This window comes from Pagrus pagrus, assembly GCF_965226575.1.
Source record: "Pagrus pagrus genome assembly, chromosome: 13".
Lineage (NCBI taxonomy): Eukaryota > Metazoa > Chordata > Actinopteri > Spariformes > Sparidae > Pagrus > Pagrus pagrus.
The window spans coordinates 29,577,482-29,594,352 of NC_140197.1; the positions used below are offsets into that span (position 1 = coordinate 29,577,482).

The window sequence follows — 16,871 nt, forward strand, 5'->3', positions numbered from 1 at the left end:
GAACAACCATTAGAAGATGTAAAGTTCCCTCTCAGGTGTTCAGGACACCCTCAGTTCATGCTCTTAAATCCAGCTGAGCCGTTTACACCCAAGCGATATAGTCTGAAACATGCACACAGATGGAAACACAGACCAGCTCGTGCACATCCTTTTACTACCTGTCCATCATCAGCAGCAGACGAGGACAGTCGGTCTCGCAGCTCGAGTGTCTCACGGAAAGAAAAACATCAAATTACAAACATTTCTCGCTCGTCATTCAAACTGAATGACCACTCTCACTTCATTTCCTTCTCTTCAGCTGCACGTCATGTCGTATCTTTGCATCGCCACACAGTTTACATCTTTCATGCTGCAGTAGAAATCCACACGAGCCCCATTTTGTCTCTCTGACAGCATTATTTCCTTTTGCAACCGGCTCATCTTCTGAATTCCAGGCAAATCCTTCATTAGGTGTGTGAATTAAAAGAGTACAGCCGCCTCTTTTCCCATAATGTGAATCAGTGTTTGTAATACGCTAGTTTAAGCAACAAAGAGCTCACAGTCTGTGTAGTAATTTCCAGCTGAATAAAAAACACAACAACTTTATTTATACATTCGTTTGCTCGCTTGTTTATTCATTCATTACTTCTTCTTCTTCTTCTTCTTTTTTAATTCAACACGTGTTTGCTGAGTCTGCAACCTCTGTCTCAGCCAGGCATCGGCCCCGCGGTGCTCTCACACAGCACGTTAACTCTCAGTGCAGTTTTCTGCTGATGGCCACCGAGCAGCTCAGTTAGGGGGATAAGTGCTTTGCTGAAGGGCACGTAGGTTGGAGATGGTAACTTGGAGGGAAGTTAATTTACCTGCCAACACTTTATGCTCGCAGCCAGTGTGAGGAATTATGTTCAGCAGGAGGAATTTTCTCGACGTTTCAGGTTTCTGTTGCCTCTGATAACAAATGTTTTCCTCTTAGTGAATGTTTTTAAGTATCATGCAGTATGTGAATGAGGTGTAACATTCAAATTACGTATCAATCATATTTCTAGGAATAATTTCAAGGATACGTCTAAAACCAGCAATGTTTTACTTGACTCGACGTTCTGATTTTCCTGCACCTCTTAAAAATGGCTCACAAATATATAATTTTATTTTTAAAAACAAAGCTAAGCTAACAAGTAATTTACTAAAACAGCTGGGCACATCGATGTTTAGCAAACAGGAGGATTAATGGGGACTATTTTCATCAGGCGGATTAATCCACATTCTAGTGAGTGTTTGTGTCAGCAGGACGGTTTATGTGGGTGGGATTTATTTTAAAAAAGAAGATATTAAAAATAATTTCAATTCACTCTTTTCATCGGATTCATTGGACTATAAAGGATAAGTCCAACCAAAATGTCTATTAATGTACTCACCCACAAAACATTTCTGGAGCTTCACAGCGAAACAGCGTTGCAGCATTCTCCTAAACACCTGAAGAACATGGAGACTTGTTTTAAAAGGTTTAAAAAAAGGACAGAAAATAACATGAAATGGTCCCGTGGTCCTGAAATGTATTTGAAAAGACTTTCTTTACACTCTCACACGAGGTCGACCTGCTTGTACACCCACTTCAGACAGGGTGCACTTTCAGCTCAGCAGCTACAGTGAAGATTTCAGCTTAACAAAAGGTGCAAATAAAGTCTTTTTAAATCAGTTTAGGATCTCAAGGCTTTACATTTTAAAACAAGTCAGTTCAGTTGTTTAGCAGAACGCTGCAGCTGTTTTACTGTGAAGCTCCAGAAACATTTTGTGGACGATGAAGCTCAATCTGAACTTCCATCTGCATTGAGCTGACTGCACATTGTTGCGTGGACTGTTCCTTTAAGAGAAATAAAAGGATATCACCAGCTCTATGCTTTAACATTAACATCCCCGCTCTGCGTTTTGTCTTGAGCATACTGAACACAGGGAGCGTCTGCCCTGCAGTTCATATCAAAATGTCACGCTCCTCATAATGTGCCGTGCAGTTTGGCCTCGGCGTCTGTTCGGCGGGGAAATAAGCAGCAGCTGGAAGCCCCATTATTCCAAACTTTTTACTTAAAAACGAGTGGTGATTAATTAGGAGAGATAGATCTCTGCTTCCGCCTATTTACTTCTGCATCCCCTCCTTCTCCCTCTCCGCCGAGGGGGGGCAGATGTTTATACAGAGGAGATATTGCAGTGCAGCAAAGCCAAATATACAGGCTCGATCAGAGAGCAGAGCTCTTTCAAAGACGGTTTGATCTTGTTTAGATTTTGATAAACATGACCAGAATGTGAGCGGCCTTTCACATTACAGTATATCTGTGTGTGTGTGTGTGTGTGTGTGTGTGTGTGTGCTGATTATTTTACACGTAAACACGGGACCTGCTGTGTATCACTATTACAGCTTGTGTCAACATGTAAACATTGCACGGCATCAATCTTGCACTCAGCACAAGTGGACTGAGCTATTATGTTAAAAGCCCATTTGCCCGACATATTCTTAGCCAACATGGCCTCTTCGCCGGTGGGAGGAGTCTCGTCCAGCGAGTATTGATAGGCTCATTGATTGATTGATGGTCCCCGGTGATTTATCGATTCATCTCAGTTCCAAATGAGCTACGAGTGCTTTTCCCTGCCCAGAGGAAAACAACCGCACTCTCACACAAGCCCCCGTAATGAGAATTCACCGACTTATTTTGAGCCGCAACGGCACCGACGTACACTCTCCCATTCGAATTTGATCTTATTTTTTTGGGGAGGGGGGAGGGGGAGGGAGAGACGCGCTATTTGAAATTGAAAATGAAAATTGTTGCACGGTGTTGTGCTGTGAGATTTAGAGAAAGATTCACTCAGGCAAAGCACTTTACCCCATCACTGTACAAAGTCAATCTCCTCCTCCCGAGGTTTTAAGAAGAGTTTCGGGGCGTCCTTAGGTAGTTAAAAGTGCATCGACTGTGGATGGGCTAGTGGGATGTGTAGATTAATGCAGTGGAAAGCCATCCCTCAAAGTGCTTAGAATAATTAGAGTCAGGCTTCCAACAGAATGGGCATGTCACTGGAGGAAATTGTATTTTTATTTACTGTGTCGGGTCTCCCTTGGCCTCCCTCTCGCTCTGTCTCTGCCTCTCTCCATTTGTACGGCGGCGGCGGAGCTTCGGCGCTTCAGGAGCCGGGTGTTTCTCAAAGTGTCTTAAAGGTGCTGTCAGCGCGCCGTGATGCATCTCTTGGATTTGTATCTCTGCGTGTTTCCACGTGTGGGCGCACACCATTTGTATTCCACGCGGGCATTTGTATTCAGGAGCGCAGCCAAGTTCGTTCTGTAGGTGTGCATACGCTCCTATGTTACAGAGCTCACACGCATGTATGTCAAATCTGCTGCATTAGCCCCGGTTTGTTCTTTTAATGTGTAGGTGTGAAGTAATTGGGTTCGAGTACAATTTTAAGATACTTGTACTATACTTGAGTATTTCCATTTTATGCAACTGCGAAATCCTTAACTAATGCACTGTGTACAGGACGGTATCATGTCTGTGAGACGCATTTTAAAGAGTACTTGTAATTAATTTAGATCACTATGTGTAGATCTGTGTCAGTCTGACATTAACATTTTTCTATTGATCAATGTCAAAAAATCCACTTAAAAACGACTTTTATTCATTTTTTTAAGTAGATAAATCACGCACAGCTTCTAAGAATACTTTTTATAGACACTGATTATTTGTTAATGACGATCGTTCGTACATTACTTGTAGGAAAGCAAAAAGCTGTATTTCTACCGCTCATATTATTAGCAAAGTGTTTGATTTGAATGGTTAATTACTTAGTTGTTAATGACCATCATTCTTGGATTAATTTGAGTACATTATAAGAGAATAATATTTCTCAAAAGACGTTGTGAAAACTGATGAACATGCGTAAAATGTAAAGAATACGGCTGGTGTTATTCCACATTTCCACTATTTTACTTGATGTTGTCCTTTCTGTCTTACGTAAATCTTTAAAAATGGCTCACACATATAAAGTATAACTTCAGAAAAGGTTCAGTATTTTCCTAAAACAGCTGCCCGCTGCAATTTTTAGCAAACAAAAGTCAAACAGGAGGATTCAGGGCAGTTTTAGGGGACTATTTTCTGCAGCGGATTAATCTGAATTTGGTGCTCTGGTGAGTATTTAGGGCAACGGGACAGTGTGTGTGTGTGTGTGTGTGTGGGAAATAAAAGATACTGGAAATACTTTCAATTCATTATTAGTCTTTTAAAAAGACACAAAAGAGACAACACAAAACTTTTCCACAAAATAAGCACTTCTCTAACACTTTGCTAATAAAACCAGCATTATCTAGATAACACCAGCACTTAAACATCTTAATATCGCTGCTTTTACTCACATAAAAGATCTGAATGCTTCCTCCATCACTGCTTTTGTGTTTGTGTGTGTGTGTGTGTGTGTGTGTGTGTGTGTGTGTGTGTGTGTGTGTGTGTGTGTGTGCGCCTGCGCGTGAAACTGCTAAGGTATTTCCCATCTCGGTGCAGTGGACGCTGGTGGACAGCGAGGCGGACCATTGATAAATTGATCACAGTGAAATTGTGGAGTAGTGAGACATGCTCTAAATCCCTCCCCCATCGCTACACGTCCCACGCACACACACACACACACACACACACACACACACACGCGGTGGCTCTGGCATCAATTATTGTGGATTGCGTGGTTGACAGAGTGTAAACCAGGTGCCAGCCCTCAATCCAATTAAAGAGATTTAATTGGAGAAAATAAATGGAGTGTGTCCACAAAGTGCTGGCTTACCCACATTTAGTAGATTCTCTTCTTTTCTTTTTTTTTTTTTCTTGTACCGTTTTTTGAAAAGTAAGGTTTTTGTTTATGAAAGACCGATTGAATCTAATAAAGCCTCAAGGCTGTTGCTTTTTCCCAGACTGCCTTGCTCCACAGGTCAGTAATGCAAACAATCCAATTTCTCCCGTCTGAGAGCCGTACTGGCATGTAGAAATGGGATTATTATCTAAAATGGGCCCAGCAGGTGTTTCTGTGATGCAGTGTAATTTTAGGAGGGGTGATAGTGCTTCGCGGGGTCCGGGCTTAAATTCCCACAGATACTCTTAAAAGGAACATCTAACAAATAAGTTGGCAAGTCCTCCACTCCTGCCCATTAGCATTATTACCGGCAGATCAGGCTTCGTAACGGGCGGCCGTTTTCCAGAACTGATTTCCCTGTGACTGCATCGTCTGCAGTTGTCTGCGTGAGGCGGCAGCCATCACAGTTTGAGGAGTTCGTGGAGCTAAAGAGAGGCGTCTGAAGCGGTCAGGTAGCGCCCACGGTGGTCCCGACTTTTCCACACCTAGCTCTTTTCTATCCAAATTTGTCCCCGGGGATAAGAGAGTGTGGCTCATCCCCGTCGCCACTCCCCCCCCCCCATCCCGCATCTCCTCACAAGGGACAGACATGCATAATTCAGGATTGTTATCTGTCTGCTGCTAACCCCCTTCTTCCCCCATACACACACACACACACATGCACACAGATCTGCAATGAAACAGTCTGACTGCACATCAATGATTCACCAGACAGCTACCCCCACCCCCTCCCCCTGCGCCTCCACCACCACCACCATCCACCACCACCGCCGCCGCCGCCCCCTCCTCCTCTCCGTTGAGGGAATCATATGGAGCCGACAGGGACTCCACGAGCATGCAACTTCCTATAATTGGAATGAAAAAAGGGGCGAGTGGTGGAAATGCTGTATCAGGGATCTGGCGAGAGCAGCATAGGTGTTCAAACAGCCATTCAGCAGTGTCAACCAGCAGATGGGGGACTGGGTGCGTACGTTGGCCCACTCGTTAGCCACCGCGGAGAGGAAGCGAGAGGCGACGTGGCGCTGAGGGTTTTTTAAGAGGGAGAAACACTTCAGAGTTTGGATTCATCTCTGTGAGGAAGACAGATTTTAACTGTCTGAAATGCGGCAGCACTGGGACTGGAGACGGTTTCCTTAGCCCTCCTTAAAACAGAAAAAAATAAATAAATCCCTCTTAGCTTCCTGCTGCGAGCATCTCTGTTTCCCCAGGTTGCCCCTGCCTCTTTATCCTCTAAATTCCTCTTTCTTTTTTCTCACCGCGCTCACCTTTTCCCTTTCTTAAACATCACAGGAACAAATCAGCAGACAAGAGATTGTACAAGTTTTCTCAAGCTTTCAAGAATTACCACCATTTCATCATGGATAATCACAGTTAATAACCCTTCTCATTAAGGAGACGAGAATCACGGGTCATTAATATTGTTAATATCTTCTCCCTTTCCTTCTCTTCTATCTCTCTTATTCCCCCTCTCTGCGTGCCAGAGGGAGTGGAAACAAAAGGATGACTAAAAAAGAGCTTAGCGCGACAGTGATTAACCGATAGGGGTAGATGGACTGTGATGAATCAAAGTTATCTCTCAAATCTTAATAACTGGAATTAGCCCCTGATTAGATGAGCTTTGGCTACAGCAGGGAGTAGTCGGCATTTTCACTTCAAAGAATCCCGCCCATGTAAACCTGTCCCTCCCTCCACTGCAGAGCAAAGACAAAAAAAAGAGAAAGACTCAGCGAGGCAAATAGGCCAATGGAATAAATTACAAAAGGGAATCATGAGAGAGCAGAGAGAATGACGAAGAAGCCGAGATAACGCAAACAACAACGTTACACCTGTTCTCCTCGCCGGAATCTGGTCGTCGTCGCGCCCTCTTTCCACCGTTTATCTCCCGTTTTCAGTTTCCCTCTTTTTTCCCCGACGCACTCGGGGGGTCCGGTGGGAGGTGTCAGCGTCTCCGTGACAGGGTCATAATGAGAGTGGCACTCTCCTTCATTTGCATATGTTTGCCATTGTCACAGCGGTCAAGGAATGTCATGTCGAGATTCCTGCATGCTTAAGTAATGGCATTTTGTCCCCACGAGGAACTCTGGCCCCTGTATCGTAATCCCAGCATGCGTTAAAAAAAAAAAAGAAGACGACTGAATTAACATGACAATCAGCTGATTCTAAAACAAATGTTGGCATTTTTTATCCCCCGTAGGATTTCTGAAGACTCATCTGCAGTCTGACGAGCGCTGCGCTGGCATGACGACCATGTGGGATTGATTTATGGGTTTATATGACCAGAATGACAGAACAGTCCCAACATTTCAGTTATCAGTTTTCATTTTCCGCTCGGGTCTTTATCTAAGTGATCAATAGCAATCTCAAAGAAAGTCGTTCAGTTTTGGGAGGGTTTTTTTTTTTTTGATAGAGTGTGTGTCGATATCACTTTGTTCTGACAACTTTGGAAGAACGGAAAAAAAAAAAAAAGCGGAGAGGAGAAAAAAGTAGCTGAAAAAGTTCTTTGGTGTGTTCGTCTGATGGGGTCAAAGCAACACGGCGTCTGTTCGCGCTAATAAATGAGTCTAAACACCAAACTGGATGCATCCCACAAGTTAATCCAAATTTTTGACACCCAGACTGGAGTAATTAGTCCCAGATGTAAATATCTGTTATGCAACAAAAGAGGCAACGGCACTGCAACAGACAATTATCTCCTCTTATGGCGTTGGCAAAACGCTACGAGTCTAACCATGTGTAACTGATGGCTTTTTCACAGGGCCTCCAGGCTTATTTGGATGTGTTTTAGCTTATTTATTTATTTACCTGCATTTTTACCATGCAGAGCCTGAGCCCAGACACAGCTGTGGCTGAGACAGACAGGTTCATTACATGTCACAGGAGTTCAAAGTGATCCTCTGTCTACTCTGTTTATTAAGTGGCGCTCCGGCGTCTCTGAGGTATAGTAACACTCGCAGTCGCATCGCTAAGAGCAGCCCCATCTCGGTGCGAGGCGCCGCGTGCAGCGCCTCCGCCGCAACGTAATGAAGAAATCAGCAAGGGATTGAGGAAAATGAACTCTCTTTCTAATACCTCCATCCCGGGCCGTGGAGCAAATAAGCGCTCCCAATAACGAGGAAAAATCACGTTAGAGGGGATGAAACATATGTGACATGTGAAAACGATTAAGCCTCTCGGAAAAAGAGCGGCACAAAACATGCACGAAATCTAAATTGACTTGGACGCGGAGCGAAGACACCAAGTGTTTATTTTCGAGGATTGATTTTTCCACAAATGAGGTGGAAAAATGGAAAGAGCGGAGTTTGCAAGGGAGGAAATGTGAGACAAAACAATAACCCTCTCCCCAGCCTATTTGAAATCATAAACCTACTGTAATGGTGAGGAAGACCGGGCTTTTGTTGAGATTGGAGGGGGGGCTGTGTTTGTGAATCTGCATTAAATAGGGCTGCTTCTCCACATCTCCCCGCTCTCTCTCCCTCTCTCTCTACCAACATCGCGCTGTAATTGGTTGACTGGGGGGAGGGGAATAGCCGTTGCACCAAATATGTGCCTCATCATGAGAAACTCAGCTGAAGGTGTTTTGTTTTCTTGTTGTTGTTTACCGCTTTTTGAGTTCTCCTTTTTCTGGCTCACCTTGGATTCACTGTGTGGCATGTGGTTGTAATTAACACATGCTGCAGCCTCTGGTGAGTGTTAACAGAGAGACTTGGAGTAAGATCATGTGGCTCGCCTAATTAAAATGGACCCGGCTAGACAGCCTTTATTTATGCGCCTTCAAGACAAAATGAATGCCAGTTGCCTGTGGAAATCATCTCAGGCCGTCTTTTCGACTGCCTGCCTGCTTGCCGGCCTGCTTGCCTGCCTGCCTGCCTGCCTGCCTGCCTGCCTGCCTGTTTGTGTGCGGGGCTACAATTAACCGAGCATCAGCAGCAGAGCCGGGGACAACAAGAGGCTTTCATGCAGCTGGCTGAAAACCACTCAGTGTTTCGTTTGTGTTGCGTCAACTGATTGCCGCACGCTGGCCTCCGCTGTGCTGCATTACACTTTTCACCATAAACTCTGCTCGGTTCTGTGCTGTGACGGCCCAGCGGGATTTGTCACAAGTTTGCCACTGTCACTGTCAGACGGTCATTAAAACCAAATGAGCACTGTTCTAGAGAGGAACGCTGTGCGGCATGATGCTTCAGATGAGGCACTGAAAAGCTTAAGATTAAATTAGAAAATGTTATGTCATCTGTGCTCTGACAAAGCAAGTTGCTTGTGTACATTCTCGGTGAAGGAATGAGACAGCGACGCTTTATGTTAAGTCAACATTTAACTATTCATGCTGTTTGGATTATGCAGAAACACCGCAGAGCTGCTCATAAATCTGCGTGAATTGCTTAGCGTATAGAATCAGGAGGAACATTTCTTGCTCGGGACCATTAGTGTCATACAGTAAGGATCCATGTAAAGTAGGGAGGCCTTCGCTGAAAAATGATCCGAGCTGCATGTGACTGAGCTGGAGCCATAAAGCTGCCCACTCCATCACGGCCCGGGATTGCCGAGATTGATCAGCTCGCTCCCATTTGAGTGATTTCCCTCCGGATTCAATGCAACGCAATTAGTCGCCTGCCGTATTTTGCCTTTGCGTTGCTCTTTGACCCTCCATCGCACGTATGAGTCAGTGGAGCACTCTGCCGATATGAGTTCCTCCTAACAGCTCCTGTATTTGCACAGCCCATCTCCTCTTGGCCTCTCATCGCCGTCCCTCACAGCGCCGCTAAAGAGGATCACGGATCGCTGGCGAGCGGCCAAGTCGTTGTACCTGCTGAGATGGAATATAGCCTTGACCATCCACACTGGGGGGGTTTAGCACCAGTGAAAGTCTCCGTCTCTCTCTCTCCCTCTTTGAGTACTGTACGCTGGGAGTCTCTCTCAGACTGGCAGCCTCAGCAGTGGGCATTACCACAAGGCCTTCCTGACCTCTTTGGCTCCTGATGCTGACTGTAAAAACAAAAAACTCCGCTCCAGAAGTGATCTCCTTAAGTAAGGGTTTTCCAATCCAATTTTACACGGGGAGAGTGCTTAAGATTAGAGATAGTGTTTTTTATTGTGCTCTTCAGTAATAGGAGTAGAAAGGGTGGAAGGAGAGATGAAGGGAAGGAGGGAAAGAGGACTGGAAAGGATGGTAGATCGATAAAGGCTGCTCTCCGCCGCTGCCTTTATTCGTCGTCGTCGTGTCCGTGGGGACGAGCGAGGTTTAGGCGGCTCATGGCAGCGGGCCACGTAAGGGGGGCATTAAAGTGCCGCAAGGGGACCTGCTCTTTTCCCATAAACAGGCCCGCAGGTAGAGAAACACTCGCCAGCATCCCAATATAACAACAAGTCGTAGCGCTCGTTTCGAAAGCCGTAATGAACAGCAATCTGTTTCAGCGGAATGAGATGTGCTGTGTACCTGACTGGTTTGTCGTGGAGGGCTTTTCATTAGGCACCGCAGATTATCTTGACGACTGCGAGTCAGCCCGAGCGAAAAGGGCTCGTGGTCGCACTGGGACGAACACAACTCCCCTGATTTGCATGGGCCCTTTTTTCTTCTCCCAGTTCATTTCCAGTTGAATAACTCGTTTGTCACATACATCAGAGGAAGGCGAAGATCATACGAGAGCTAGTGTTACTTTGTGTTTCACTAATGAGGCCTGTACTCTCCGCCTCCTTGCTTTTGCCTTGCTGCCCTTTGAAACAGCGACGACATGGCGCTACAACACTCTCGCAGTTTCTCTTTCTCCAAAACCGAGCTCCGGGCTGTTATCCTGTTTGTGTGTCACTTGGCTCTGTCTCAGTCCTTTTGCACTTGTTTAAAAGGCTCAAATGGCAACAGACCTGACACAGATACACTGGCCTTTGTGCCCCGTGAGTGGAACGATTTAGACTGTGACCCGAGCGCAGGGGGGACACTGGAAGGCAGATGATGATTTAACAAGTTTAGCAGAACATGTCAGGACAAATGCAGAACTGAGGCGTGAAGAAGAAACAGTAACCAGGGCTGCCAGCCAGGAAAGTAAACTACATCATAGATTTCCCTAAACTAAGGAACTGTCAAATAGCTGAGGATACAGCAAACCAAAAACAAGAGGCCCCTCTGAAAACTGGCTCAGCAGAAACAACAAGGCAGAATAAAGAACCCGAGAAGTTCTTAAGGTTCATGTTCACGACCAAACAAAGACGTGAAGATAACTGAGAAAACAGTTGACACCTCCTGCTGATTAGGACCACAGTCCAAGTCTACACTCTCACACAGTGTGTTGGTTTACATGCACACTAGTGTCCTGATTTAAAGTCTCCTCCCGGTTTGATCACATTCAGGAGTCGACATTTACACGAAACACAAAGGAACCTGGGTTTTCAGCTCTGTGTGTACTGGATTTGAACAATTTCCACACTTTTGACCATCTATGCGCGAGCATCTTAGACACTCTTGGGGCTTTTCCACCAACATGGAACCAGTTCACCTGTTTTGAGTATTTTAACCAAAAATAAATTGGTTCAGAATTCGGAAACACCCGAAAGTCGGATCCCAGTTGGATCCAGAAAGTAGCAAGACCTTAAGTGTGAACTGAAGTGGGCATCATATTCTACAGCCTTGATGGAAATGCGAGCTAGTTCGCTACATAGCAACCCGTTCAAGAACCAGAGATAATTTGGTGGAAAAGGGGCATCTTTCATTTTAGTTCCAGTGGAAACCGACCTGGTGCCCCAGTATAATCACTAGTAATGGAAGTAGGGCTGCAACTAAAGTTATTGTCCTTATAATGACAATTTCCCAGAGCCCAAATACCCCTTTTCCACCAAATTAGCTGGTTCTTGAACCGGTTTCATTCAAGACTTTTGGCACCTTGGTGCTATCTAGTAAACCAGAGACATAGATCATCATTTCTTGATGTATTGATCAACTGATGTTGTAGCTTGAAGTGACAACACACCTGGCCGACCATGATCAGAAAACCAAAGTGACACCATGTTGGTGGAGGTTTGAGTGATTTACAGTAAGAAAAAAAACATGTACATCTTTCTGATTCCAGCTTCTTAAATGTGAATATTTTCTGGTTTCTTTCCTTCTCTGTGACATGTTGGGCTTTAATAATCAACAGTGAAAATAACTGTTAGTACCAGCCCTGGCAACAGGTACTGGTGTATGAAATATGATCCAGGAAGTCCAATTTCCGTAATACATCCATCGAGTATGAAGTGCTAATGCAGCAGTCTCATTGAAAAAGTAATGAGGAGTATCCTGAATTAAATCAGAAAAGCCCAGCTAGCATAACGAGGTTTCTCAACCCTGGGAGAAAAAAAGGTTAGTCCTGAATTTTGAAACCGGGAGTTGATGTTTATCTGATGTTTGATCATGACCCCGTGTATGAGTGATCATGTAAACACACTCAGTAACTCCTCAGCAAATCCTTTACAACGCCAATCAGGACCACGGGCAGAGATCTTGACAGTGACTCCGGAAAAAGACATAACTGCAGCTTTGATCTCGTTAATGACATGAGCAGTGTTTGATGTACAAACAGTCGAACACAGCACCTTCGGGTTTCCGGGCTGCTGAGCTTTCTGTCTCTGCTGGACCGCCGAGCACCGACGCGTTGATGGTTTCACAGGCTAAAGGAGGACGCGGGATCTGGTAGTACTTTCAGCTGTCATACCAGGAGGTGCATCTTTTTTTTTTTTTTTTTTTTTTTAGGTAACCAACCCCATTCTCCTTTTTAAAATGGGCGCTTAGAAGTTGAAAATTGCCAACATCAAGAGCTTCCTTGAATTAGGATGCCCCGCAATGCAAGTGTGTTATATAATGCCATGACTGGAGGGAGAGGAAAAGTAGAGCACAGGGGTAGAGATTAAAAAAGTTTCTGCATAAAAAGAGAGAGAGAGAGAGAGAGAGAGAGAGGGGGGAGGAAGAGATGAGCATGAAAGGGAAAGGGGAGGCGGAGGGATTGAGGGAGAGACAGAGGAGATAGAAATACAGTATAATGAAAAAGAGAAGGGGGATTAGGTCAGGCAGGAGTGAGGGTCCACTCCTACAGCAGGAGCAGCCTTGAGGCCCGGCAGGCTGCAAGAAGCTGGTCAGTCCTCCTCCTCCTCCTCTCTCAAGGCTCCTCTCTTTTTTCATTTAGATAATGGAGCATTTCCTTAATTGGCAGAGCACAGTTTAGGCCGAGGTTTGTTTGCCAACACGTCAGAGTAGAATTATTTCCACTACATTTACAGCACAGTGTTGCTCAGCTCTCTCATTAAAACCACGGCGTCCTCCTGCCCAGATTGAGCTTCCTGTGGAAATCTCCAGAAAGAGGCCAAACACCACGGCAGCAAAAAAAAAAAAAAGGCAGAGAAGAAGAGAGAATAAAACACATTTATCTCCTATCTCACCATCCCCAGCCAGCTTGTAAAGGAAGAGACAGAAACTTCTCTATCTGTTTACTGTTATTGTTTTTCTCCAATCATAAACCCTCACTTCTGGCTGCTATTGTGTGCTTTTTTCCCTCCTCCTCTCTTATCGAAAGAGTTATGCATTGTGCTCGCATGATCTGTATCTTTAAATTTGATTGAGGGTATTTGCAGGGGGTGTTATTGGATTTCGGTGTTATTGTCTCACCTTTTTCCCTCTGCGTTTTTTAATGTTGGGATGGATATCCGCTCCAGCAGCACTGATCTCACTGTTCTGCTCATTAGTCTGGATTCGCAGAGCCGAGCGCTTCGCAACAATAAGACATGCACTTCTGTAGTCCAGCCATTACCGAGTTTAACAATGTGCACCAGCCAGAAAAGTCCATTATTTCTGCAGCTCATCATCTCAAGCATCCACACGAGACAAAGGGTCTGTGAAACTGCTTCATTGCAAAGGGCCATCTATCACTTAAGTCAAGAGCAGAGACGAAAAAAAACACACAGTATGTGGTGTGGATACCACATAGTGTGTGTTCTGGAAGCGTATGGACGAGGAGAGAAGACGAGAGCTTTTTCCTCGCAGCGAAATGTGTCGAAATTTTCTTGATTGAAATAAAAATCTGAGGTTCTTTTGCCTCCGAATTAAACCTGAGTACATCTGGGATTTCAAAGAGGTATCACAACGCGACAGAAAAGCACTGTTCTGGTATCATTCTGGCACTCGTATCCAACAATTTCAAATAATATTCTCTGACAGAAACAAAAGGCAGGGACAGAGAGCAGTAGGAGAGCTGATAAAGTGAGACGCAGGTTAATTTTAAAAGTAGGAAAGTGGAGCTCGGAGAGGGAGCAGCTGCTACTTTAACAGACCTGTCATAGGAATCAAAGGCCCTAATCAAAATTTTATCAATTAATTGATCTTTCCTCTTGTGCTTTGCCACAAGTGCAATTGAGATTCCCCCTGACTCTTGCCCCTCCAACAGCGAGCCATGCTCTACAACATAAACTGTGTTCATTAGCAATGATCAAGGAATTCTTTAATCCGAGCTGAGATGTGATATGATGGCTGTTTCCCCCCGACTTAGTTGGTTTGCAGGAGAACTCTCCCCAGTTGCTTTTCCCAACTCGCGCTGATGAACTCGCACGTCTTTCATGCTGCTTGTACAATCAAACAATGTACTCAACTTTGATCTCGACTGTAGTTCTAACGCTTGCCTCCTGTTGTGTGTTTCTCGCAGGGTAACCAAGAGGCCACCAACCCCCCAGAAGCGATGGCCCAGCCGTACACCCCAGCCCAGTACCCTCCTCCCCCACAGAATGGCATCCCCGCAGAGTTTGCGGCACCGCACCCGCTCCCGACACAGGACTACACCGGGCAGAGCCGGGTTCCTGAGCACGCCATGACCCTCTACACGCCCACACAGACGCACAGCGAGCCGGCCGGCACTGACAACAGCACGCCCGCCATCACCGCCACCACGACCGCACCGGTCAGTGTCCTTCATCACCTGCAAACACTGTTCTCAACACGCTGTCAGCAAGTAAAAGACATTATTATCATTATTTACCTTTTTCTTTACATCTATAGAGCAAAAGTATAATGTTTGTTATTGAAAGCTTTGTCTTTGATGGTGATTAAAAACAAGTAGTTTATTATTTTTAACATGATGAAAATGTCAAATAGGGCTGCAACTAATGATTACTCTCAGAGTCAGTTAATCGATTAGTTGTTTGATCTGTAAATGGTGAAAAATGTTGATCCGTGTTTCCCAAAGCCCAAGATGACATCCTGAAATGTCTTGTCAAACCAAAGACATTCAGTTTACTGTCACAGAGGAGGACAGAAACCAGAAAATATTCACAATTAAGAAACTGGAATCAGACAATTTTGACTTTTCTTTCTTCAGAAAATAACTCAAACCAATTAATTGATTATTGACGTTACTTTTAAAGGATAAAACTGATCATAGCCTTTATTTCTCCTCGAGGAACAGTTCACCCAGAAGTGAAATTCAGTCATCATCTCCTCCCTCCGTGCTGATGGAAAGTCAGGTGATGTTTCGTAGTCCACAAAACGTTTCTGGAGCTTCCAGCATTCTGCTAAACAACAGAAGAAGCTGGAGACTTGTTTTAAAACGTAAAAAAACAACCTAGAAAACATCAAATGGCTCCGTACAGCTCTATACAAATGTCTCTGGAAGCTCTCAGATCCAAGAATGACTTAAAAAAGACGTTATTTTAAACCCTTGATGTGGGGTTGAGCTCGTGCACCCACTTCAGACGGGGTGCACGCTAACGCTTTTTAACTTAGCAGCTACAGTGAAGATTTGGTCTTACAAAAGGATGTGAATAACATCTTTTCAAATCGATTTGGGATCTCAGGCCTTTCAGAGACTTGGATCACACCGGACGAGCTGTGTGGATTCATTTATTTACTGTTTTTTGCAGTTTTCCCAGCTACTTCAGATGTTTAGGAGAACGCCGTTTTGCTGTGAAGCTCCAGAAATGTTTTGTAGGAAACTTCAGCCGACTTCCCATCAGCATGGGGTTGAGTAGATAATGACTTGAATTTTCATTTTTGGGTGAACTCCTCTTTTAGACGTTGACAGCTAATCGATTAATCGTTGCAGCTCTATTAACAAACCAGACAAAGTCAGCATGTTTCTTGCAACTTGTTTCCCCTCCCTGACTCTTTGTTTCACTGAGAAGTTAGATTTTTCTCATTCTCTGCCTCCATCGTCTGCCGTTTGCCTACAGCCTGAAAGCTTCAGTTTCATTTGAGCCGTTTTTTCCCTGTTTGGTGCCATAAAGCCACGTCTAGATTTAAAGATCTGCCTCAAATCCAGCTCAGCTGCACACCTCGTTATGATAAATATCTTGCCGTTGGTTCAATACTGGAAGTTTATGGCCGTAAAATTTCCACAAAATTTAAAAATTAAAGCGGTAATGCATTAATAATAATTACACCTTTAATTATACATTGCATACATTATAATATTATAAAATTGTACATAATTTTAAACAAGGTGCGCCGAATGAGTGCTTAAGAAGCTTCATGTGCAAATTTGGTCCATTATGATGTATATTTAATCTTTTTGATCCATAAACTAACATGTTGTGGTGAGTTTTGCACACAGCTGCATTCAGAGAGGAGAACGTCTCCGGCCCCACCTACTTATTTTCCAAGCAATCCTCCAATTTTTCCTTCTTTTGAACGTTTCCTCCATCAAGACACAAAACTGTTGAGACTAAAAAGTGAAGCGGAGCGTGATCCTCCCGTACGAAGCTGAAGACTTTGATGTCGCGTTAATGCTTTTGTGCTTGACGTTGGAGGTGAACTTGATTGAAAATGTGCTCATAAAATAAAAGTGCATTTCTGAAGAGCCATTTAGTGCACCCTAAAAGACATGTAAACCTGAGGAGATGTGACAGGCTGTAGACATGAATGATTCAGGATCTCTGAAAGGAGGTCTGTTAAAAGAGCAAACGGGAGATGCGCTCTTCTCTCGACCAGCCAAAACCAATCGCTGTTTAGTCAGATCAGCTAATTCCTCGTAACTGCATCCAAATGTTTAAGACATTCCTTTCAACGT

At 44.5% G+C, this 16,871-nt stretch overlaps 1 protein-coding gene across 11 annotated transcripts in view; it reads left to right on the forward strand.

Moving 5' to 3' along the window:
• LOC311268360 (RNA binding protein fox-1 homolog 3-like) overlaps positions 1-16,871 on the forward strand; it is a gene marked incomplete at its 3' end in the record, with an annotated part of 442,215 nt that overhangs the window by 377,259 nt on the left and 48,085 nt on the right. For 8 of the 11 annotated variants that reach the window (XM_084371969.1, XM_084371972.1, XM_084371970.1 and 5 more), the window contains one exon: positions 14,517-14,819. In XM_084371969.1, coding sequence (XP_084228095.1) covers positions 14,517-14,819 — 303 coding nt within the window. The remainder of the gene's footprint in view (positions 1-14,516; positions 14,820-16,871) is intronic. The other 3 variants (XM_084371973.1, XM_084371974.1, XM_084371975.1) reach the window with 1 other exon arrangement.